We start from the raw sequence: 27,099 nt of genomic DNA, 5'->3' as shown, positions 1-27,099 counted from the left end.
AATATTGTTTGAAACATTGTTTCAGCTGAAACCGGCATAACATGCTTGTGTGTGTGTGTGTGTGTGTGTGTGTGTGTGTGTGTGTGTGTGTGTGTGTGTATATCAGGGTATCACTAGTTAGGTCATCATGTTTAGGCTCATTCATTCCAAAATTGTTTAGGCCAAATCTTTAAAACAGTGTCATTGCATACACATTTTCAATTCACTTCAATCGCACAAATGCAGAAATAATTATTTGCAGTATCTTATTTATTATGAGAATGTCATGACTGATCATTTGCACCTACACCACCAAACATGGGAGCAAAAGCGAGGAGATCACGTTTAATCGGTTATAAGAAAAGGTCAGAAATATAAGTGCCAACATGAGTAATGTGTCCACAGACACCTCAGAATCTTGGCTAAGAGCTCATATAAACCATTTCTACAACCAGCAAACAAAGCAAAGACACCAAACAGTTAAAAGAGCAGTGACGTCACCACAAATCTTTGGTCAGGTAATATCCATATTTTGATTGATGATTTTCTGGAGTTAAATGTGAACCAAAGCATATTTTCAAAGGTGTTATATGCTATAAAATACTTTTAAATAAAATCATCTCTAATAAATTAGGTGTGGGAAATAAAAAAATCGAATTTTTCTATGTTTGAGTCACAGTAACTTTTAGTTAGAACACTTTCAAGCAAATTTAAGAACCACATCTGAAATTCAAGCACTTTTCAAACCTTGAAAAGACAATATTACAATTCAAGCATTTTCAAGGATTTCAAGAACCCTGTATATGACTCTTAAGTCCATGATCTTCATCATATTGCCTGTTCTGCAGGTCACGGCTTCAGGGCCGATCCTTTAAAAGTCTGCAGTGTCGATTAATGCATAGAGCTGCAAAACTCACACTTCTTCCTCTCACACACAATATGTCCCTGTAGTGATTTTCAGATTCACGTTACTGCTTTCTACACACCTTTTGTTTGATTGTTTTCACCTTACATAAAACACTTCCCCCGTCTCACAAAATGACTTTCACATTAATGACACTGATTGCATCTGCAGCCTCTTCAAAATGTAGCATTTATTTAATCAAATAATAATAAAACTTTTGAAGAATCTCTTTTGTAATTAAAAATCCTGGTCAACCAGCAGTGGTTACTTACACTAATAATACACACAAATCAGCTTTTTCAGTTTTTCACTCAGAAGATGATCCAAAATAACATCTGGATGGATGAATAAAAAAGAATAATAACTTTTTATTCTTGTCACATGAAAATATTCCAATCGAACTGAGAAGAGAAACCTGCTCTTTGAAAACCTCGACGACTCTGTCGGCTTTGAATTACAGGATCACATCTTGTTTGTTCTGTTCCAGCTTAACATTTTCCAGGTCTGACTACATTTAGCTTATTTGCTAATGTGTCTTGTTGCTTCCTGTTTTATTTTGGTAGCAATTGTTGGAAGAAAACTGCTCTCCCAGTTAGTTTTACTTGTCCCAGTCAGATCGCTCTTTGTCTCTATAGTTGTGTCTCTTCTTTGTGTGTACTTGTGTTTATACTTTTCCTATTAATAAAGTCTTATTTGTTTGCTTTTTGGGCTTCTGGCAAATGCTCATGACAACACAAGGGAAACTTCTCAGTGTGTCTAAAGTATACCGCCCCGATCATGTACATCACCAACACTGCAGTTATTTTCTCTGCTTTACAGTTTGGTTAGTTTTGGTTTCACGTCATGGCTGATCCCAGGAGTTCTCACCACTTTGCTCGGATAATAAAACACAACAGAGATGTGCAGCTGCTGTTATCAGACCCTCACCTGCTGCATGAGAATCTCTGGATCATCAGGAACTACGTCTCCGTCCACAACAGGCCCAAAGGCGATGTGATAGCGGGCCGGCTGGATGTCTTGGTCCACCAGCTCTCTGAAGTTCTTGCGCCTCAGGCAGTCAACCAGGTCAGCCGTCTCTGCGTAGGTGCAACCCACCTTCCGGGCCAGGATCTTGGTGTACTTGAGGGGTTGGTAGTTAACGGACCAGCTGGAGATGGCTGTGCCACTCTGCGCTATGGCCCTGTGGAACAGACCTGAAAGGAGACGTGGGAAAGAGGGATGTTTTGGTGAGGCTCAGGGCGGAGGGAGGATGCTTGATGTATAAATCACATAACTTTCTTTCTACTACAGAACTTGATTAAAAATAGAGTTTTTCATTTTTCCTCATCACATGTTTCTCACTAGAGAAAAGCTTGTAGACACAGGATGGGACTACAGACCCAGAGCATCACTGACGGAGCATGCTGTGGAGCTTTAGCTCCAAAAAGTGGAGGCAGGACTGGGAAAAAGCTCATCTGAGATGTCAAAAGATCTATTTTTCCCCTTTCTTGAGCTAGGTGCTTTTCCCCCCTCCAAGCTTCTCCTTGGATGTATTTCCCCCTCTCTGTCTCCCTCTTTCTCTCTCTCTCTCTCTCCTTTAGTTCTGGCTGTCCTGTGCTGTTTAAACCACTCAAGTGGCTCATTAAGGGGGCCGCCTGGCTCTCTCTCGTTTCCTCCCGAGCTCCCTTTTTTCTTTCTCTCCCTTCTCCTGGGCCGAAGATTGGTCAGTTAATTATTAAGCAGAGCTGCAGAGCCTTCTTTCCCTGGGAAATCAATTATAGTAAGAAGTAGCTTGGAAACAGCTATACCTACATATCTGCACCGAGAGAGGCCGAGGAGGGGAGGAGAGACAGATAGAGAGGATATATTTTATTCGTCTTCAAAATCAGTTTCTTTGTCGCTCCTTTAGTGCCTCTTGCCTTCGCTGCTTGAAACCTTGCTCTACTTGGCTGCTGCTTTTTTCGTATTTTCCATTTCAAAGCATTTTATTCCCTCTTTCTCCTCTTCGGCATTATTATTACATAGTCTCCTGTTTCTCATCCTGTCCTTGTGTCACTCCTCTTAACTGTGGATGGATACTGATTACTGTCCTCTGCCTCCCTCTAACCTTCATATCCGTATCACTAACAACCCCCTCCCTACATCCTGCTATCTGTCCTGTAAGCCTCTGATGTCAGCCCTGATTTGTGACACTGTGTTGTTGACATGATTGGTGTCCCTTAAGTGAGAGGATGACAGACTCCTTACCTGGCACCGTGGTGGAGGGGAGAAGGGGGGGGAGGCATGACAGACAGGTGGCGTCTAGTGGACTGATGTAACGCCATTAGATGCTGATGAAGAGGAAGATGACGACGGGGTGATGACAAAGCGCAGGCATGAGGACAGACAGGTGACAGTGAGGGACGGGGTGAGGCTGGTTGTCAGCAACAAGACAAAAGGGGTTAAAAGTGGCGTTCCTCGGTTTTTAAGGTTGTGTTTTAGATTTTTTTTTTATTTGAGCTCATGTTGGAGCCAGAACGTAATCATTGTGGATTAGCATTAATGCTGGAAGCAGAGCAAGTTAGAGACTATAATTAGAGACATCTCTGAAGCTCACTTGTTGATTTAATCCTTGGAGAGAGAAAGAAAATGTGAAGAAAAGGTAACATTTTACATTAAAGCACATAAATCTACAACTGACAAACTGCTTATTAGCATGTTAGCGGCAGAATGGCTCCTCATCAGTCACAATCTTTATTAAGCAATAACATCTAAGTCTGCATATTCTGCAACTAGAAGACCATTTAGAGAGTTTGCTCACTAACCTTCTTATTGCTGTTTAATAACTGCTGAGAAACCTGTTAGTCATGGGCACAATTTGACTTTAGAACAGGGAATATGTTCTGAGTTAGCTGTAGTTTTGTGGTCAGTCACCCACATTTACCACGTGTTATTAATCTTGCAGGATGGCACCACCACCCTTTAAAGGGCTGTACACATGGAACTAGTGGTGTCATGGCAACCAGCAACCAATGACTTGTAGTCACAGAAGTACTGAGGTAAACATTCCGCATCCACCAATGAGAACAAAGAATACCTCTGACTAACACATGACAGGGCTGTGAAATATACAATCTTAAAAAGTTAACTATATAAATAAACACGAAAAAAATGATATTCTAGCAAACATACTTTACACATCAAGACTTAAAATCATCAGTCATAGCACTCATACTTTAACTGTTATTATGCAGTAATTACAAGGTTTTCAAAGGAATAACTAACTATTTATTTATTTATTTAGGACAGTGCATGCTAATGAACATAAATGTAAAAACAAATTACATGAATGTAAACATGCCAGATTATAGCCAAAGGCTAATTTCCATCTGTTGTCCTTAAACATAAAAAAATAGACATAATAATTCATAAAAATTCATCATTCATTCATAATAAAAACTCCATCACCAAACTTACACATACACACCATTCTCTTCCCAAATAAAACATTAAAACTATACAACTCATACATGATCACACACTTGATTTGTCCATAACCAGTTTTTAAGCTTTGCCTTAAACAAATCGAATGTCGAGCATTCTCTAATGGATTGGGGAAGACTGTTCCACAGATGGCCACCCTGGACAGAAAGGACGTTCTGCCCAAATGCTGTCCCTCTGTGGGGTATAAACAAGTCTCCTCGGATTGTAGCTCGAGTGGTCCTGTCTGAGCTTTCTTTATGCCTAATGAACTGCTTTAGTGGTGGTGGAGCAAGGGAGTGTAAGACTTTATATATTAAACACACTCTTTCAAGTTTCATTAAGTTATTGAAGTTCAGTAATTTATGTTTTTTTAACACATGACAGTGGTGGTGGGAAGTCGTTTTTTTGTCAAGTAGTTTTAAACTTCTTTTATAAATGTTTTCAATAGTTTTAAGTGTTGTTGGACAAGCAAGTGACCAGGACGTCAAACAATAGTCCATATGAGAGATGACCATTGAGTAAAAATACGTTTTTGCAACATTCATATTTAAATTATTACGTATATGATTAAAATTTCGATTATTAAATTTAAGTACCTGGGACACTTTATTTATGTGACTCTTGAAGGATAATGTTGGGTCTAGAATGACCCCAAGATATTTAAATTCTGGTGCTAGATCAAGCTCTACTCCATCCAGGAATATGTTTGACTGCTTCAAGTTTAAGGGACGTTTTGAAAAATACATGCAGACAGTTTTTGAGGTGTTCAACATTAGGCATGAGTCCTCCAGCCAGCTATTCATTAATGCTAAAGCAGCTGTAAGATCTTTTGCCACCTGCTGGACACTATTTGCTTGCGTATATATAACTGCATCATCCGCATACATTTGAGCAAATATATTTGGACAGACTTCAGGTAAGTTATTGATAAAAAGAGAGAACAGTAAGGGCCCAAGAACAGATCCTTGAGGAACCCCTGTATCACAGTCTAAATATGGAGATTTAACCCCATCCAACACCACACACTGTTTCCTGTGTGAGAGATATGAGGCAAACCACTGAAGAGCCTGACTGGAGATATTAAACTGAGTCAATCTGGACAACAATATCTGATGGTTTACAGAGTCGAAAGCCTTCTTCAGATCTAAAAATACAACTCCAACACAGGGACTCTTGTCCAGCAAGCTCTTCAAGTTCTCCACTAACATACACAGGGCAGTATCTGTGGAGTGATGTGCCCAAAACCCAAACTGCAATGGATGTAATGAGGGTTGGGTGTTTTCTAGGTGAGCAGTGAGGAGTTTAACCACCCACTTCTCAGCTATTTTAGATACGACCGGGAGTATGCTTATGGGGCGATAATTAGCCATGTCAGTCTTCACACCTGCTTTGAAAATTGGTGTAACTGCAGCAATTTTCCAATCTGTTGGAACAATGGAGTGTTCGAAAGACATATTCAAAACATGAGTGGTTGGACGTACAAGCAAATCCATATGTTCCTTTAGGAAATTTGTGTTAATACCATATACATCAAGTGCTTTTGATTGTTTTAAACCTGTAATTAGTTTAGCAACTTCAGTGTCTGAAATATGAGTGATGGTGAACAAATTTTGACCAACATCATTCACATTATCAGAGCATACGACTGAGTCAAAGCTCTGACTGATCTCCTTAACAGATGAAATAAAGAAAGTGTTTAAGCTACTGGCAATAGATAGAGGCTCTCTAACAATAGAGTTATTTACATAAAGTTCAATTGTATTTTTACTTTTATTTGATAACTAATAACTAATAAAGAGACCAGAAACAACTAATATGAATTTATAATTAAAATGTGTATCTTCATATGAAGCATTCCCATTAATAAAACTACTAATAATAATGAAAGCACATAAGTTACAATAACCCATTTAATATTAGTCACTTTGCGGGATGTCGGGACAGTTATTTGCCTCTTTTAACTTATGTTAATCACACCATGACTTAGCAACACAAAGAAAATACAAACTTTTCCCTCCAAAATGTTAAAGAAGTGAAGTTACCAGGCTTTTTATGTTATGTATGTGTATATACAATCAGAGAGGGGTGCTCACCTACCAACAGGAAAGTCTGGGAGTGGTCTGGGTTAATGTGAAGGGTTAACAGACATCAGCGGTAATTACAGACACTGTGTTAAACAGATACAGTGACACAGCAGCAGCGCACAGATGCTCATTCAAGCTTTGACAACACATTTGTTTTCAAAGCACATCTACGCAGACAGAATGAGTCAAAATTAGAGACAAGTCAGACGTCTGCTTGGTGCCTCAGACACACACACACACACACACACACAGCAGTAATTGAAACAGATGCGTGGTTGTGTGAACACACTCTCTAATCTCTCTCGTTCTTCTCACCCACCATTTCTTCCCTGTTTCTGTCCTTTGCAGTTTGTGTGTGCGAGACGGAAAATGAAGAGAGGAGAGAGATAGTGAGGGAGAGTCCTCGAGCAGCCGAGAGAACAGAGGAGCCACGACTGGAAGAGGACAGCTTCAAGAACAGCATGATCAAAGGCGGCGAGCGCGTGACCATTTGGCTGCGGATCGTCGGCCACGCTGATCTCAGTTCCAATCAAAGTCGATTGGTCTGTCGGCCTCTGTCTTTTGGCGGCGCGGTGTTAACACTTAGCCCTCGGGGTGTGTTGTTGGTAATGGGGAGCACGAGGTCAGATAGATGTTGGATTTCAGTGGAGAGAGAGACTTCCTGCTGCAGAGCAGTGAAGCGCGGACAGAGGAGCGCACACCAAAGGCAGGTAATTCAGGGTAATGCTGGAGCTCCCACGCCATTTATCCTCCAAAGAAATGAATAACATAACGTGGATCAAACCTCCGCTCGCACATTAGCTACATGACTGCTTAAATGGTTCAGTTCAAAGGACAAGCAGTGTTTTCCTTTGGGGATAAAGGTGTCAAGTGAACATCACAGGACTTAACTGTTTCTGGGCTGGAAGCTGCAAGCTGTGCTTCTATACGTGACAAGAATTTTCTGCTCTTATCATATTTTACATTAAGTAAAACATGGCTCACTAAAGAGAGCTGAACTGACTGACTGAGGACAGAAACTTTAGTCATTCAGACAGAATGTATGCAAAGGAGAAAAATATATTAGTCGAGAAATGTATGTTAAAGGAAGCATGGTCCTCCCTGTGATCCATGTAAAGCATCTCCACTGAAGTCCAAGAATGAAATACGGAGCTGGAAATAAGCTAACCTGGCTCTCTTTGAGAACACAGGGTGGATCCAAGCTGGTAGCTGGTAGTTAATGTTGGTTTAAATAAGAAAAAGCAGCAAAGGTGGTGAAAAGATATTAAGAAAATATGTGCTGTACGAGGAGTAAAACCAAACATTACAATAAAACATGACATTTACCCTCAGAGTGGTGCGAGAGGATGAGGAGGTTGACACAGGAGGCCCCAGCTCCAGAGCCGAAGATGGTAATCCTCTCCGGGTCTCCACCAAAGTGGCCTATGTTCTCGTTGAGCCAACGCAGAGCCTGGATCTGGTCCAGCAGGCCATAGTTCCCCTTAGCAGACTGATCTCCGGTGCTCAGGAAGCCTTATGTGTGGGACACAAAGATGGAGGGAGGAGAAAGGTGAGGGAGTGTTTTCAGAAGAGCATGGGGAGGATGGAGGGGGATGAAGAGAGAACAAGACAAGATGTTATTAGGAAGTGTAGCTTTAATATTTAGCATCTGTCAGGAAAGTGATTCCCACTTTGGCCTGTAGCTCCGCTTCTGGGAGGGAACTGCAAGAGTGTAGAGAACGAGAGCGCTCGAGTGTGCAGCACCATCAGTCATCAACAAGGAGTCACAGCCGGTGCACAGAGACAACAAAGGGAGTGGCACAAGCAATTGCTTTTTCAGCCCCTCTCTTAATGACGTTTTCTCTCTCTAATGTCATTGAGCAGCTACTTCCACACAGAACTACTCAGAGTACGACAGCCGTGAGCCTGAGGAAGGTAGGTGGCCCTGACCTGAATCGTACAAATAACCGGATCAAATATCATGACACATGATATGACATATAAAGAAGATCAAACAGAAACATTTACCTTCACAGGCAGAAGATTTTAGGACAGAAAAAAAAGCGACACAGGTGCCACAGATAAATGCATGAATATTCAAGTTCAATTAAAGTACCCCAGCAACTCAAAACACATGCTGTGTGTATCCCATCACACCCATGAAGACTCTGAAATGAGCAAATGTCTCAAAGGGAGCGATCTGAATTAACTGAGAATGTGGTCTGATTGGAAAAGCCAAAGCTTCACAGTTCCTTACATGCATCCTCTCGTGAGCTGTGCAGGGGCCTAATTTGCATACATAATGTGAACTATACATACCCCGAACACCTCCACTCAATGCATGCAGCACTGTTAGCGCATTAATTATTCATTCGGCGCTTTGTCTGATATAATTGAGTTTAATTTCTTCATTGTACCTCATAATGACACAGAATGCTGTTTTCAAATCAAATTCCCCCCGCGGAACGATAAAGCAGCCGACGCTTCCCGAAGTTCCCCCGTAAGACGACCGTCCCGTTTATCAGAGCAGCCGAATAATACCTCGCCCTTTATGATGTTCGCCGACATTTGCCTCTCACGATTACTGGTAAGTATCTTCGATTGTTCCACCAAAGACCTAAATCTTTCCTATTTGAGTACCCATTAACTGGCAGCCCCTGAGATCCTAACGGGGCTTCTAATTAAAGCTTTATTAAAGACAGGTGCACTGGAAAGGTCATCAATTAAGCTGCTACAGTGGAAGCTGAACACTTGTATGCTGGTAGCTGCTCTGATCAGCTCTAACACAAACATACAGTACGTTATCTGCTATGGGGGTCTCAGTAGTGTTATCAAGATAATGGGAATTTGAGAGCCAGCACACCAGCATAAACATTTCTTAATTTATTATACATTTAATCTGTTCAGCGCTGGTTACACTGTGAAACAGCTAGGCCTGACTGTATTTATGGGGACTAATGATCTGTCTGTGGAGGAAGAATAAAGGAAGGAAAATCTAAATAAAGACAAATAACTCAAGCCAAATTAAAAACTAAAAATACAACCAAGAACTGTATATATTCTCTTATAATTCAACAGGAATTATAGAGAGGGGGGAAAAGGGGACTTACTAAGGGCTTACACATGAGGATGTGCTGCCACCTTGTGGTAAAAACAAGAATAACCACCTGCATTTTCTCTAAATATCCCTCACATACTACAGAAACACATGCTTGATAACAAATAAGGATTATAAAGTAAAACCACATAATTATGGCATGAATACGTAGTGGCTATAGCTGAGAAATCACTGAGAAAACCTGATGATAATTATTAAACACAAGAACAGCCAAAGAATTACAGTAAAAACACAAGTTATTGGGATTTACTCACATATTCGTCTAACTACGCACCAGTGAGCCTGCTGCACCTACATGAATGCATTAAAACTGGATAATCAAACTTCTTTCCATAAACCCAGAAGCCCCCACACTGCAGGAGCTGCTGCTGAGGAGGGAGGGCTTTTACTGCTCTGAGAAAGGTGGTGAGCTCATTACCGGCCACATGAATCCAGCTCATGGAGAGATGAGGAATATGAAGTTTGTTGCAGGGCGGGGGAGGGGAGGGGGGGTGTTACCTGATCACCTTTTGTGCATGAATATTTCATTTTAATTGCACTGCACCACAAACTAGCTGTCGATGCTGCACAGAGTTTACAGCAGTAACCAAACTAATTACGTCAAGTACATAATGAATCAATATTTTCCTACTTTTTCTTTCATTTTTACAGTTCACCTTTACGATCCATAAAACAAAACAGATCAAAGTGCGTCTCGAGAAGCATCTCATTCCATTACGGCTTTTGTGCTGCTCTTACAAGGCCACAAACACTCACAAATAAGCAGCATGTTTGGGTGCGTTAATTAAGCCGAGCACAAACAAGAGGCAAATAAGCTGCCTAATGCCCTACTGTAATCACCATGATATATTAAACATAACCAATTATGCTAATGAGGTCATTAATTTGGCTAATTACTGCAATGCATAGCAATATTTCTGTGTCAGCACAGTTTCTTGGACAAAGAAGAAAAAGAGAAAGCTCTGGCAGCAAAGTCCAAAGGTGGGAAATAATCATTATTGTGCAGCTTCTTGAAGCATCTATTATCACGCTGGCTGTGCCGGTGGAGCAGCAAAACAGAGAAGTGGGCCACACAGAGCCAGCAGACACCCCAGATCCTCGTGTTATCTTTCATAACAGCCGAAGCCGCCGTCTTCTCTGCACCCCCATGCTGCGTCCATCTGACAGAGAGACAGTGCACAACAGCAGGCCACTTCACCCGTCCTCCCCCCCACCTACCCCCGTCTGCTCTAATCTGATAAAAGGCTTGAGAAAAAAAAAAGAAATCGAGGAGCTGGTGAAAACGCAGCAATGCAAGATGAAAGGCGCGGCGCCGCATGAATAGCCTTTAAAATGGCTGTGGTAACGAACAGTGGTTGGGGGGGGGGGCGATGCAGAGACGAGAGTAAAGGAAAAGGCGAGGAGGATAGTGGGTGTTCTGTGAGCCCCGGATAGAGGCACACTGTTTCATCTGCCTCCAAGACACCAGGGGTTGGTTCACACACACACACACACACACACGTACACAGAGGGACACTGATCAAAGGCTGACGCCACAGAAAAGCCTGCCTCCTTTTCTCTTTATCTCTCTCTCCTCTCCCAAAACACAGGCGGCACACAACACACACATGTAAGCGCGCAAAGACACGGGGATCACGCGAGTACGTAAGCACCCCTCCGAAACGCTCCACAGACTCCAAAGTGTGCATGCGAATTCTCGTGAATTGTGAGCACATGCACGGCAAACTGTGGTGCATCTATCCTGCACAGGTTTGTTGTTTGTGTGCAGCTATTTCTGTCATTATGATCTGTGTGTACAGGTGACAAACAGCACTCCTCACACACTACATGCCGCACAAAGCCAATGTTAGAGGGTGACACGGGTGCCAGGCAGCAGAGTAATTATTGTTTATCAGGTGTGTGTGTGTTGCTCAGAGAAACGAACAGATGTGGTGGCTCGAAGCATCTGAATAATGTATAGGACACACAATTTCAATATGTGGCTGCGCACACCCACACACACACGCACACCGCTGCCTGCTTCTCTCCGAGGTGATGAAAGCCACCTGTGTGCTGGATAGACTGCACATCCCCAAACTGTGTCTAAGTGCATAATTCCAATTACAGCACCCCATATTTTATGCCACCATCGCCGAAGCTGGAGCGCGCGATCATCCTGCCGCCACGCTAAACGTTTTGGGATTTTTCAAAGGGTCACGCTGAGTGATGCAAGGAGAGGAGGAACGATCTGGAAGCAGGAGAAAAGGGGAAATGAGAGCGATTCCCCTCATTTTCTTCGACAGGCTTAAAAAGGAGCTTTTTTTTTTTAATCCTCCCACAAACACCACTTTGGCTTAGACACAGCGATTGGCTAAGGGTGATTCGCTCCGCTCTTCTCTCTACTTCCCTTTTGTGCTCACTCTCTATCTAAAGTTGTTATTGCTATTGCCAGCCTGTGACAACCAAATTATCTGTGAAATTATTCAGATTTTATGCCCTCTTACTGGTCAGGACCCCTGTGTATGTGAGTGTGTGTGTGCTGAGATGTGTTTGATGCCAGTCCTTTCCTGAGCAGAACAACACACCAAATGAGAGGGTTACCTGCTTAACATCAGAAGCAGGGAGTTCAATTCGCGGCCTTCCTAACGCTTTATTTTGTTTTGTCCTCTCCTTCTTATCGTCCAAATCCTCCTTTTCTGTAACAGTCACGTTTGATTTTTCAGCACGGCAGAGAAAACAAACAGCGGTGTGTTAATGGTGATGTAAAATAAAACAGCGGCCTCTCGTTTTTAAGTTATAAAGCTTTGAATCAATCAAACCCCATTTTGTCACGCTGCCAATCAATGCTACTATATTCAGTAATTACCTCTCTGCCGGAGTCTGCGGTTTCTGGGCTGGAGTCGAAAAACCACTGATGCATGAGGGCTCACAAAAATCACTGTATGCATGCATCGATCGGGCCCAGCATTACACCTGTCTGATACCGTGTAGGTCCATCAACACAGCTCTGATTCAACAGGGCGAAAAACGGCACCTGTGAGGGTCTCCGGTGATGTCTGGCACGAGGGGATAAGCAGCTGATCCTGATGCTTCCCAGCAGAACATCACATCGTTATCCTTCAGTTTAACTCTTCATCTCTTAACAAACGTCCACACAGAAAGACACTAGTGGCTATGAGGTGACCCAAGACGGAAAGTCAATGAAATCAGCAACTTGTAGCAACAACGGGTAAAATAACTGCAGCCATGTGAAGTGGGGAGATTTATATCAACCTATTTTACCAGTAGGAATGAAAGACATCATTGCTTGACATATGACGCGATATATCAGGGAGTTACCAAAGTAGTGTGTGAAAAACTTTACATGTTAACAGGTTTTAGTTGTTTCAGTTGCTGATTGGTTTATGATCCGGCTTTACTGATAGTTTACTGTCACTGCTATCAGCCTCAGTGTGGAACCTTTAACACAGATCTGTACTGAGTTACTGCTATCACTGCTAAACCGCCCCCTGAAATCATTCAGTAAACATGGGGTAACTTTTCAGATGGTTGTGAAACAGGAAGTGGAATTCATTTGTTAGCTAGATTTACTGAGTGGGGCAGATTAGCGCGGCACTGCAGTAACCAAGAAAAAAAGCAAAAAAGCTGATGGGAGTAGAAAGTTTTCAGGTGATACTAAAAGAAACCCCAAAACAAAACACCAATCTGTGAACACAGAAGCAGCAGGTTCATTTCAATAATGATCAACACAAAGAACAAAGAGCAGTACAAATTAGCGAGTTGCAAACAAGTAGACGTGACGAGGTAGAGCTCTATTAACAACAAGCACCGATTGTTATTTGTAATCTCACAGACATAATAAAGAGCAACAGCAGGTTTTACTCATGAGGAGAGGCAGCGGGAGAAAAAGGCAGGGTAGGAGATGTCGGCCAGCCGTACTTCAGTCTGTGTCTAACAGCTGATGGATGTCCAGTAGAGCACAAAATATTACATACAGTCACATCTGATGTTAATAAAGTCACTACTACAGTGCAGACATGTGAACATCACACTCATCTGGTCGCAGCAGATGGCCCTGCCCCTCCCTGAGCCTGGTTCTGCTGGAGGCTTCTTCCTGTTAAAAGGGAGTTTTTCTTTCCCACTGTTGCCAAGAGCTTGCTCATAGGGGATCATCTGATTGTTGGGGTTTTGTAGTGGCTTGATTTGACTGCTTTGGTGATTTTTTCAATAAAACTGAATTGACTTTCTGTGTGATACTGCAGGAAAAGGGTTTCCACAAACTCCTATTAGCCTAACCAACCTTCTCTCATATTAACGGCTGTATTCTGACAGACATTTTAATAGAAAATATGTGAAGGAGAGTGATTGAAATGCTGATTTGTGATGTTGAAGAACTGTACATGCTCATTTCACAGCATCTCACCTGTCAATCCAAATAAACGAATTCTCCGAGTGGCAACTGCACCGCTGTATGAAGCTCAGGTAAGAGGTAAGAACAATAACGTGCACACATGCTGTTACCTCAAGTAATCAAAGGTGTTAGCAAATAAACCAGGACATTTTGTTTTCAAGAATCCAACTTTGAAGAAAAAAATCCTTTCCGTGTTTCAGATTTGAATCATTAATAGCTGACCATTTAGCCACAACAGGCTAAATGGTTAAAACTGTGCAAGCTACATATTAAACATGAGATAACCTCGAAGACATCGCTGGAGGTCATCCTCTCCACTTTTAGCAAGTTCCTCCAAACCCTTTCTACAACTATTCCTACAGACTTGGAGCGCTTAAAACTGGGTCCGGCCATGGAATGAATATGCATCAACTTTTTTGCACTCTGTCTCTCTCCTCGTGGACGCTCCTGCATTCACTCTCATGTCATTCATTCTTTCATCTGCTACGTCCCTTGTGGTTCTGACTCTTTTCCTTTCAGGGTTGGGTTTGGAGCTGGAGCTGCTAGCATCTGAAGTCCTGACACTGGTGAGAGAGAAACCAGGCCAGCTCCCAGCAGAGCACGACCATATGCACACAAGCGTTTCTCGTAGCCTTCAATCTGCCCATGCAGGCTTCTGTGTGTGTGTGTGTTTGTGTATGTTAAGCATGAAGGGGTGTGATTGCTCTTGTTTTTGTCACAGGCCAGTCCAAGTGTGTCAGAGGGATACAGACGAACACACACACATGGATGGCAGCAAAGGAGAAGTGGCTGACAGAGACAGAATGAGTCACAAAGGGACAAACACAGCGAGAGGAAGTGAGATGATAGATTGCCAGGTGTGTGTGTGTGTGTGTGTGTGTGTGTGTATGTGTGTGTGTGTGTGTGTGTCCACAGGGATGAGAGAAAGACCAGTATCTATTTCACTCTTCTTCTTTAACAAGAGTCTTTATAGAGTGGAGGTGTGCGTCTATCGATCAGGTTTTGTTGCCCTGTGAACACTTTTAGAGCCCTTAGGAACAATAGCTCATCCTCCTCATCACACACTCCCATCATGAGCCCTTTCCGTGTTGTGTGTGTGCGCGCTCAGAATTGAAAAGCCTTCGCCTCCTTGTCTTCTTTTCTTTGTGTTTCTACATCTCTTCTTCAGCTGAATTCTTTCGCCCCACTCCTGTTTATCCTTCATTCAGCTCCTTCGGGTGTGTCCGTCCCTGGGGTCTTCCAACCAGTCGGAGGGTAATGGCGGGTGAAATAGGGGTGCCGTGGGCCAGATCGGACACGATGTATAGTATAGTCCAAGCTGTGTGCATTGCACTAGCACAGCTACAGTAAGTGTTTTTAGTCACCGGCACGGCTGGCACAAGAAAACAACACACTGAGTTTCTTTATCCACTCATTTGCCAACCCGTTCACAGGATGCGACGTTAGAGTCGATTAGTGTGTTCCATCCAGAAAATGCAATAATTGTTGGCTTGAAAAGGATTACAGCTGTGTAGAAACGTTCCAGGTATTTAAAAGCAGTGAAATTGTGCCTAATGAATCAATGGTTGACCTTAACATGTCTAATTGTTTTCATGCTGAACTTTAAAATCGTTAAAAGGCTGAATAAAGAATTGCAAGTGTCAAACTGAAGCAGCAGAGGATGAGATATCCATATGGCGCGTCCACACTGGAAGCCAGTCACTGGTTCGCACATCGCTTTGAAGCTGATGTCATTCCAAATAAATGAATTCTCTGGTTGCCGTGGACGTTCCAGGCTCCAGTTTCCTAGGTGACTCTTTAATGCATCTACTACTAGGTCATGTGTCAATCAGCGCCAGTCTTCACTGTCATTGGGTAGTCACTTCAGTTGCTCGGCTGCAAGTTAAGACATTTTTTTAATCTTGGATCCCGCATGCTTCCGGCTGCCAGCCGTTATCTTATTTGCTTGAAGTTTTGGAATGTCGTTCACTTTCTCTGGTCTCTTCCATTGTGGATGCAGGTTTAGACTACAGAATAAGAAGTTGGATTGTAAAGTTTCTCGCCTTCTTCAAGGTCATCATCGTGGGCAGAGATGCAAATGCTGAATGCTTGCAGCATACCTGCTAGTTTTAGCATGCTATAAATCTCATTGTGATGAATTGGGCTGGTTCATCTCTCATCTGCTATCTGCACAAGTCTGAGGAAGTTACACTGCAAAGTGCACGTGAGCAAGTGGTTAGATCTAAAAACAGTAAAGACTGAGCTGCACAAGGAGACAGAGCTAAAGGGAAAATTCAAATGTGCCACAACTTTTTATTTTATGCAAAAAAAATTGCAAAGCTTTGGTGTTTAACAACCTGTAATTCTTCCTGAGAGCATCTTTTATTACCTCCTCATTGCCTGGTAAATGCTGAAGTGTACCAACTTCATGCTGCCAGTGGGCACAACAGGCTAAACGGTTAAAACTGTGCAAGCTACATATTAAACATGAGATAACCTCGAAGACATCGCTGGAGGTCATCCTCTCCACTTTTAGCAAGTTCCTCCAAACCCTTTCTACAACTATTCCTACAGACTTGGAGCGCTTAAAACTGGGTCCGGCCATGGAATGAACCACTATTACAGCGCTCCTGTGTCGAGACGCAGGGAAAAAGGAGCGAGACGAGAAAAGTGGGGAAATGAGGGGAGGAAAAACAAGAGCTAATGAATCCCCGAACTGGTGTCCGCGCCTGCTCCAGCAGCAGCAGCAGCAGCTGTGCGGTGGTTAGGATTTACCGAGCAAAACAAACAAACAGCAAAAATAAATGGGTAAACACTCCTTGTGGGTCTGCGGGGGTCTTTGAATGTACGCGTGTCTCTCGGAGTATCCGACTGTACTTATTTGTATGTTTATCTGCATATTTCTCTGTGTCTGTTTGTGTGTGTGCGTTTATCTAATCACAATTTCACCCTCTTAGGCTGCAAGTGGAATGAATGGACGTGAATCTGTGGAGCTAAAAGTAGACCCCTGCTATTCCACTACACACTGGCAAAGTTGTGAAATACTTCAAATGGATCCCATGCTGGGTTTGGCCTACATACTGTAACTCCACTACACTGCACTGCATATAGCCAATGTGCTACAATTTAGCTGAGCTCGGGTTTTGTTAATAAGACCATGTGCTGCGGTGTTGCACAAACGTCCCCTAACTGTGTAACAAAAAACAAAAGAAAAAAAGGCGATGACACAGACGGGCTCTGTTCTCGTTAACCAGCCTCCATTGTGCAGCGTCCATAAATCAATCTGTTATTTACTATTGTGGAATAAGTTTTTTTTCTGTGTTATGCTGCATCACTAAATTGGGCTGAGAGTGAACAGAGAGTCCTACAATTTTCACCTCAATGCATGTCAATGAAAAGGGACTGCTCCATATCTGCTCCTTTTGAAAATGTGTTTGAAATCATTATTCAGCTGCTAACCTCCATCTCAACTCAAAGAGCAGGCCTCGCTGGGGGAGTGTCAGTGTTAATATGCTCCTCTGCTGCAACCGCTTAAACCAAACCTCTCCAAGACTCTGTGAGCTAACCGGTATATCATACGTCTAATTCTCCCTCCCTCACACACACACCTGTATGCATTTGTTTTTACACGACCATCCCACCCTTTTAAAGCACAACAACTCTGAGATGTCTGATGTTTTCCACTTCCGCGGTGTTGTAATTAAAATATGCAAATGGTATCATAAAATGTTTTTCACTCTAATGACTCAATGGCAGTCGTGCCCAATGCCTTCGGCTCTGAAAGGTTACCGTCAGATAAGTCTGCTTCACATCAAAAGTGAGGCTGACACGAGCCCGCGTGCTTGAGAGACAAAGGGAATTCTGGGCTTTATCTCCGGCTCATAAAGAAACTAATCTGACTTCTGCCTCTGAAGTTTGCGGAAGACAGCTTCTCAAATCCCCCTCGATTGCTCATCCTTCACGCAAACACCTCTGCACTCGCGCACACACAAACACACACAAGCTTTCAATTACTTTGACCTTCTATGTATTTTTGAGTAAACAACTTAGATAAATAATGTTTTGGAAAAATGCTGCACTGCCAGCTGCCACGTTATTTGGTTGTGTGTCTAGTTTCACACACACAGACATTATTTTGACACAGTCATAGGGCTTAAACCCGGGAAAATGTGTGACTAACACATGTTTAGCTGTGTGTGTGGGGAGATCCTCCCCCAGGAAATATGTCAAACACGTAATATTCTGCATTCTTCTTTTTTTATGTACAAATTCATTAATTTATGTCAGGAACACTTTATTATTTGTTCATATCATAAGAAATATTGTTCACTCTGCTGCTGTAACAACTCTGAGACTAATAAAGGCTACCTCATTTTATTTTGTCAATAATGAATATTCAGTATTGTTATAATTTATGTTACTTTGTTATTTGTTTGTGCAACTGAAATTATGACGTCCTGAATAATGTACTCTATGATGTATGGGGATGCTGGCAAGTATAGACTCACTGTTTGGAGCACAGTCTCCAGCCACAGTGTAAATAAAGGGTTTTTTTTAAGTAGGCATACTGCAGGGGTGTCCAACTCCAGGCCTCAAGGGCCGGTGTCCTGCAGGTTTTAGATCTCACCCTGGGTCAACATGCCTAAACTAAAGTATTAGTTCATTAGCTGGTCTCTGGAGAACTTCAAGATATGGTGAGGAGGTGATTCAGCCATATAAATCAGCTGCGTTGGATCAAGGACACATCTAAAACCTGCAGGACACCGGCCCTCGAGGCCTGGAGTTGGATATGAAATTTAGCGTCTATAATTACATACACTGTTGCATGTCAGTAAAAATAAATAAGAATATTTCCCACTGATATGTATAATGAAATAAAAATTCCATATTTCAACATCTTTCAGCAGATCAGAGTTCATTTGATGTTTGGTATTCATCATATGAAATGAACAACTAGAGATGAAAATTTTACTGTGAATCTTTATGCTCTTTCAATAAACTCCAGAAAAGGTTTGGAAAACTAATTACACTAACGTAAAATTAGTAATACCCCTTTGGAAACAAAAATGTTACTTTTACAGTTCACTTACACTCACTTTGTTAGGTACACTTTACTCGTGCCAGGTTGGACACCATTTTACCTTCAGCGCTGTCGTCATTCTTCGCGGCATTAATTCAACAACATGCTGGAAACATTTATTATGTTCAAGAAACCAGTTTGAGATGACCTGAGCTTTAAGACATGGAGTGTTAACCTGCTGGTACTGTGGTCATAAAGGGATGTACATGGTCAGCAACAACACACAGGTAGGCTGTGGCATTTAAACAAAGTTCAGTTGGTTCTAAGGGGTCCAAAGTGTGCCACACCATTACACCACCAGCATCCTGAATCCCTTATACGACGAGGCAGGATGGGTCCATGCTTTTATGCTGTTTATGCCAAAACCCTACCATCAGAATGTTCCAGCATAAACTGAGACTCATTAAAACCAAGTAACATTTTTCCAGTCTTCTATTGTCCACCTTTGGTAAGCCTCTGCAAACTGTAGCATCATTTTCCTAATTATAGCTGATAAGAGTGGCTACTCCTCCCCTTCCTAGTAGATGCACTTAGGGTATGAATTTGAAAATTTTCCCTGCCTCCTTCTCAGAGTATCACATTCACAAACTTGAGTGTCCACACTGCTCTGCCTGAACACTCGGCGGGGTGACGACAATACGCCATCAGCCTTTTATGGCTGAGGGATAAAAAACAAACAAAAGAAAAACCCAAGAGGTAAAAACACACCAAAACAGTAACAAACAGCTACAGTCCCCAGTGAATACTGAAAGCGTACATGAAGATCCCATCACACTGACAGCAGGATAACAGAGGTAGAGTGCATCAGCACGTACTATCAACCTGAAGTTAAAGGCTACTGGAGAGCTTCCATTATTTCTCGCAATAATAATAATAATAAACAACAACAAATAAGTTTGCCGAAGGCTTTTGTCAGAGGTGATGGTTTTCTCTCTTCACTGCATCACTTACAAATGGAAAACGCCCCTCCTGCGTGAGAAGCCAGATAACTCTGTTTGTCGACCTCGTGATGTGTGTTTTGTCGTATCGCTACGAATGCACACGGGGAAAACCGTGAATGAAATCACTCTCAGGAGGACCACGCTCGTCTCGCTGCATGATCAACTCACAAGACGGGTCTGTGTCGCGAGCACATCTATCACATCTGTAACGCGTGCAGAGGAAGTACCAGAAGATGATTTAGAATGTACAAATGGAACAACACGAGACTGTGAGAGGAAACTCCGTCATCTCTCAGTGTTCGCACTACTGGAAAAATCATGTATGATGTAGCACACGGCAACCAATTACATCCAGTGTTTTCAATGTTCAGCCTGTGGGCCTTGGCAATGTTTAATGTGATGACAAGGAGAGAGCGCAGAACATTTCATTCATATCCTACAATGATGCAGCAGCGCAGAACCAAAGAGAGAGCACTCCTCTTCAGTCTCATAGAAGACTGACGTAGCCACTATGACCTACATCCACTTTGCAGTTTAAAGTCTCAGCACCAGCCTTTGATTTCTTTTTTTGGATGTAACCATATTTAGACTAGAGAGTGACGTAATCAAGAACAGCAAGCTTGGTAAGCGATCACATTCATAAACTGTATGGGTACAAAACATAAACACATAGAGACGAATGCTGCTAATTAGTGCTAATAGTTTAAAAAAAAAAAAGAATTCTACTAGAAGCAAAAGCTTCTTTGATGGATTTTACGAGACGTAAAACACTTTATTTGACAAATATTTAAATTAAAAATGCCTGAAATAGATCGAACAACACAAACAACGTTTATGGTTCAGGGACTTGAACTAGCTTCTACAGCTGCTAGCTTAAAGACTCAACACAATTAAAACAGGCGCGTTATGAAAAAACTTCACCGAGCATTCGGTTGTTATAAAAGGGGGAAACTATTTATAGTTAACATACTATTTAATACTTCAACATGGGAGTCTACACATATGACGTGATGGCAGCCCAGTTATCACAGCTATGCAAAGGGCAAACAAAGAATCAAGTAAACTCATCATCAGATAGGGAAAAACAACAAAAGATTGAATGTTGGACGTCTCCAACATCTAAATGAAAGAACTAAACAATCTGCAGTGCAAGCAGTTACTGCAAGTATGTGTCATTTACCTTCAAAGACAATGTGTTATCTATTTGTTCCCCCTCCCACTGTCTCAGTGTTATTGAATGCACTGGCCCCTTTCTCTCCTCTAATTCAGCGAGGTCTTCCACGACAAGCCCAGACATGAAACCTCCATCATGTGCACGTCAGACTGTCCCTGAGCTGGTGACACCAACTCTGCTGACAGAATACAGTACATTTCATCACCTTTCTTCTTTCTTCATCACACTGCCCATCACTCTTCTCTTTTATTCTCTGAGCCAGAATAAACTGCGGGGCTGTCTGTACACGACAACTGTCTGAGCTTCTAAATGACCCAATAAATTACCTGCTGTGTTCAATGGAAAGGAATTTTAATTGCCTTTTGCCAAAAATCACGATACTTTATGTGTGCAAGAATGGCAGAGCCTTTGGATTATATCCAGGGTGTGTAGTTCGTGCACTACGTTACATAATTACTCAACTGATTGATTGCTAGTTATAGTTAACTTTTTTCCAGAAAAAAATGAATTAATTTGCTCTAAAAGCTGCCCGTGAAACTCTCACATTATTATTACCTGCATTTAGAATTTTATAGAATTTAATGTTCTCCAAGATGCCATCCCATGCATTCAAAGTTACACTGGTAACTGGGCCTTTAAGAAAAATGTCAGCAAACCCATATTAAAATTTCCAAACTTGAGCATTAGCCACAGCTGGTTATTTTCAGAAAAAATAATTGAACAAAAACCCCAAAACACAAGTTTGAACCATTCAAATATTGCATTACATCCACAAGAGGGCAAGCCAATACAACAAAAGCTGCAACTACTGCTTTAAAAACTCTACATAACCATGCAGTCCAAAACAGGCAAAGAAAACCAAGACTCCATCAGGAACCTATGTTGAATTTTCCCACAAACCCTGTAATAACTGTGCAATAACAGTGGAGCAGCCTGCTAACGTACCCTATCAACATATACACACACTTGTTGATAGACTATCTTAGCAGGCTGTGATTAATCTAATCTTTTACCCCATATAAGTATTTTCTTAATAATTTAAATATAATAATATATCATTGTATTTATTAACTTAGAGAAATAAGCAACAAAAAATGTAATTACTTATTTTGAAAGTCAATTTTACCAACAAAGAAGAAGAACTGTGAAGTAAAAGAAAATATCTATTAGCATGTTTATCTAATGAAGGTTTATCTTATCTTATCTTAATCTAGACCTACTTTGAAACAAAATTACTATAAACCTATGCTCTCAGGCTCCTTTGAATCCAACCTGTGTCTCTGCAATTGAATCACAGGGACCAACTGAGAGGACCAAAAAAGCCACTTTTGAGACCCTTGTACTGCCTAAGTCAGGGGTGTCCAACTCCAGGCCTCGAGAGCCAATGTCCTGCAGGTTTTAGATGTGTCCTTGATCCAACACAGCTGATTTAAATGGCTACCTCAACATGTCTTGAAGTTCTCCAGAGGCCTGGTAATGAACTTGGACACCCCGGGCCTCAGTAAAAGGGCATATTAGCGAGGTTATGGTTTGGGTAGCGTTTGTGTGCGCGTCGTTCTGTCAACTGGTGTAGAGTGGGGTCATGTCAACAACCCATTAAAATCTGTCTTACATCCACCACAGTCTTTAAGGTCAACAAAAAGCCTTATATTATTACGTTACCCCTCACTGCAGAGGATTTAGAATTTTGAGATATTTACATGCATGATGATCGATAAGCTATACATTTTACTAAGTTATACATTTTTGGAAAATAATCAGATAAATCTTTTGACTTAATTCTACTTTGAGTTAATCATTTATATCCGTCCAATTAAATTCCTAATTATATTGACTAATTATCACCTCTTTCTCTCCCCGCACTAGCAGCAGTGCATCTGAAGCCTGCAGCTACGCCACACAGCTGTTCCAGCTTTGCTACACAGCGTGCTGTATCACCCCCCAGCAGCACCGCGTCTAACAGTGTTAGCATTCGGTAAAGCCTGTGAGAAAGACTGACAATGTTTGATTGTTTTTGTTTTGTTTTGGGGCGTTTTCCCTGAAAAATCAAATACTGAGTGTATGTTTTTTAATGCTATAGCATGCAATCATATGTAAAGTAAATGTAATGTAATGCTACATCTGTGTCAGACTTTTTGTTGTTTGTTTTTAATAAAAAGTCAAAGTCCAACTTCTTATTGATCTGTACTGCAAGGAAAGTCCTGATAAATCATATTTATCTAAGATAACAGTAATTAAAAAAACAAGGACGTATATTTCAGCAAATTAGAGAGAAATTAGAGACACATGCTTTCTTATTAAAAAATGATTTTAGCTTAATAAAAAAGCTTAATAAGAATTTTCAAGACGAAATAAAAAGACTGTGTGGAAAATCTGTTTTTTATCAGAACAAAGAACAAACACAACACTCCAACTTCATTCTGACTGCAGCTCATAACGGAGAAAAAATAAAGTAACAGCTTGAATACAAAGTAGGCTCATTAAAAGGCTTGCTATTCACACAGTTTCATCCCTTCCACTACGCACTCAGCTATCAGTCGGAGGGTGGGAAAAGTCTTCCTTGGAAAAGTCTGTAACGTGACCTTCGATTCTGAAAGTGGCTGAAATGCCAGAATCGCAGTACAGCGTGTGCTCTCTGGAAACTCTGAGATGTCTCCTACATTTATATGTTTCATGCATCCCCTGTAATCCTGCTGTATATCCTGAAAGGTCAGCAGGGTTTTTGGCACCGGCTCTGAGTGGTGGGTAGCTCTACTGTGTGATCACGGTCATTGCTCTCTGCAGAGTCAAACAATAGAATAAATGTTAGCAATATGATGCAGAATACACACTAAAGTTTGGTGACCTGCCCCATAATCCAGTCGTTCCTGTCGTTCCCCCTGTTTGATTGACAGTAACTGATATGGGGGAATGGGCAATGGGGTTAATGTGCACTCACTGAGGTAATGCTATCCACCCTCCATAATGCACTGTGGCCCAGTGTAGCTAAAACACACAACAATCCACACAAAAGGGAATTCATTTACAACTTTCAACATAAAGACAAAGAATGTAGACTCTAGCAGCAGGAGAGCCTATTTTACATATAATGATGAATGACTCAGCCTACTGGAATTAGTGACCACTGACCTATAGCTCCACTAAACTCTTCTATTTTCGTATGTATGAAATGGCTCACCTGTTAGCTGTGCCCTCCCCGCACACTGGAATGCTAATGCATTGAAAACAAGCTAAAAACGGACTTCTTATGTGTAACTGCTCTAAGCAACTTTGGAAATGATTATATTATGTTATTAGAACTTACTGATTTCTTTTTAAAACTGATTTCTTAAAACCTGAGCATGAAGTACATATAAAAAACCCAAATTTTGAGACAGTTTCTGAGTCTAAACTGTATAAATGAGTAATATTTTGTTATTTAGCTAGCTTGTCAAATATCTGCAATACCAACAAAGGAGAGTTATGTTAATATTTTAGGCTGCTTTCCATGGGCAGTCGCCATCAGCCGTGTGTGGGATGATACAGCACAACTGAAGTAAGCCAAACTGTGTTCAGCACAAAGCGAGCGCTCAATAGTAGGTGAGGGAGTGAAAAAGTGAATACTGTGAGCACGGCCACGATTTGGGTCATATTGGGTCAAATATTAAAAATACCAAACTGTTCTTGGACTTGTACAGTTTACAGTACAGCCTGTATTTTCCTTGCATGACTTCATTAAGCATCTTTGAGGTCAAACTATCACAAGGTGAAGATTCTCATAGCAGGAAAGGGGATTTAGTGTTAGCTTCAGCCAGTTAGCATCCCAGAACAAGTGACTGCTCATTGTGATTGGCTGAATCCCTATCACTGGCCAGAATTGGCCAATCAACATGCCTGACATATTTTTTTAAACGTCCGTCTACTTACGCAGAACACTGGTATGGTTAAAGTATGGTAGTGAAATAGAGCGAGACGGAAAGTAAGCGAAAGAGATAAGTAAGTCAAAGTCAACATGTATGTGTACCGTTCATCGAGACGTCCGAGGCTTTGATGAATAATTCATATTTCATAAATAGAAGCAGAGTAACCTAAAAACCCTTCACTGTGTAAAATGTTCTTTATGGTTCTGCACACCAGAAATGTCCATTATTCAGATGATCTTAAATTGCCTTAAACATTCATCGGGACCAAGCGATGAAGTCTTGAAGTTTAGCAGACCATAAAGGAACCAAATTAACAAATACACTTACAGATTCCACTCTGCTGCGCTCGAGGTTTGGACAGTTATTTACACTTCAGCACAGAGCGGGGGGATTAAATCTTCTGACCCGTCCAAAGTCACAGTTTGGCCGATCAATTTGCGTTTTTGTGCCTAGTGGAAGTGGTGCCAGCAAAGATTGGCAGTGACATTGCTTCTGCTGGACTGACACATGAATGAATATTGTAAATAATCATCTTTTCTGCTGGCAGAAGAACCGCTGTGCACACCAGCATTCAGTCAATCTGCTTTTTTCTTAAAGCGTGGATACGTCCAACGCCCACATCTTCCTCCAAGTGAAGCTTCTCTGGATTATCTAGGAAAAAACAACAACTTGCAATTCCTCAGTTTTCTTCTCCTAGCTTCCTTAAAATCGTAGCCTTCTTCGTTTTAACCCCCGCCCTGCAGCACCAACCACAAACCATCAGTCTTCTAGGCGAGCCACAGTCTATCACCCTCCCACAGCATGAGACTATTAGACTTATCTTAGCCAGAGTTGCTCCTAATTTGGCATCCTCAGAGCAATGGCTGTAGCGTGTTGAAAGTTATCAGAGTGAGACCAGCTCCCTATTTGGCAGGCAGAGGGGCAGTGCCACCGCTGTCTGTCTGCCAGGTTGATTAATAAGTAGCGGCTACGCTAACAGACTGGCCTGCCCGGACGCTTCCAGAGCTCTGCTAAATTAATGACACACACAAACTGCGTATACCCATATCAATACACACACACACACACCTACTCTCCCCTTACTTCTCGCCACACACATGTACTCACACTGAGGCAGACACACTGAAAACTCCGGGTAAAAACGCAGCACAGCACAGGTTTGCTGATAAAACAGAGCAGACACACACGCAGGCGAAAACTAACATAAAAATGAGGGAAGACACACACCTGTTCCCTCCCTCTTACCCACCCTAATATCAGCACAAACACACGCACACATGCAAACGCACACAGGCTGTGCCTCCCTTCGTTCAGCAGCGAGGGGTTTGAGCGACAGCTCATCAGGGCTGTATTATCACATTATTGTGAACGCACCATTTCTCTTAAGCAGAGCAGGCAGCCAGGCATAACAGAACACTTCCTCATTCTGCCATTTGTTACTGCCAACGTGACGGGGGAGGGTTTGAGCAAGCACATGTGGAGCTTAACATATAACAGCAGACAAGAAAAACAAGGATTTACGGTAAGTAAGAGTGCAAGTGACATTACGGCTCCCGATAAGGTGGGTTTTTTAAAATCCCCTTTCCCCCATTCATCTGTCATGTGTAATAGGTCAGACAGCACAGGATGAATGCAACTTTGAGAGGAATGATGCATTTCAGCAATGCATTCCCGCACTAAAATATTACACGCCAGAGAAAGTTGATATATTAGCGCGTGACTGGTAAATACAAAGGAGCAGAACATTAATTCCAGGGATGACATCCTTACTGTTGCTTTGTTTACTTCCCTTTTAGGTTTCAGGCATGCTGTGATTAATGTCCCATCTGTGTTTAATTGTTTCTGAGTGAAAAAAGGACTCAAAGTGAGGGGTATTATTTAGCTGAGAGGTGGGGTCAGCAGTATTTCTTATTTCTTAAGAAATAAGTGAAATAATACAAATATACCCTTTTGCTTACCCACTGCTGCCAATCATCCTCTGACAGATGAATATAATGTGTGGAAGTTAGCTGTACATTTGAGTCTGGAATAGGTGAAGCTTACTTACAGACTTAGAATAGACTCCATCTTTCTTTCATGTGACTTTATCATTACAGATGACTGTATATTTAGCATATATAGTCTAAAA

The 27,099-nt window shown here is 41.8% G+C and overlaps 1 protein-coding gene across 1 annotated transcript in view; it reads right to left on the bottom strand.

Annotated features, from left to right (window-relative positions):
- The window catches only part of nlgn2a (neuroligin 2a), a 236,883-nt gene that overhangs the window by 10,713 nt on the left and 199,071 nt on the right, over positions 1–27,099 (bottom strand). Inside the window, 2 exon segments of the mRNA XM_019349527.2 lie at positions 1,811–2,076; positions 7,735–7,920. Of these exon segments, the coding sequence (XP_019205072.1) occupies positions 1,811–2,076; positions 7,735–7,920 (452 nt within the window).

Source organism: Oreochromis niloticus, linkage group LG3 (assembly GCF_001858045.2).
Source record: "Oreochromis niloticus isolate F11D_XX linkage group LG3, O_niloticus_UMD_NMBU, whole genome shotgun sequence".
Lineage (NCBI taxonomy): Eukaryota > Metazoa > Chordata > Actinopteri > Cichliformes > Cichlidae > Oreochromis > Oreochromis niloticus.
The sequence above is the reverse complement of the archived record's forward strand: the minus strand, read 5'-3'. Positions and strand labels throughout refer to the sequence as shown.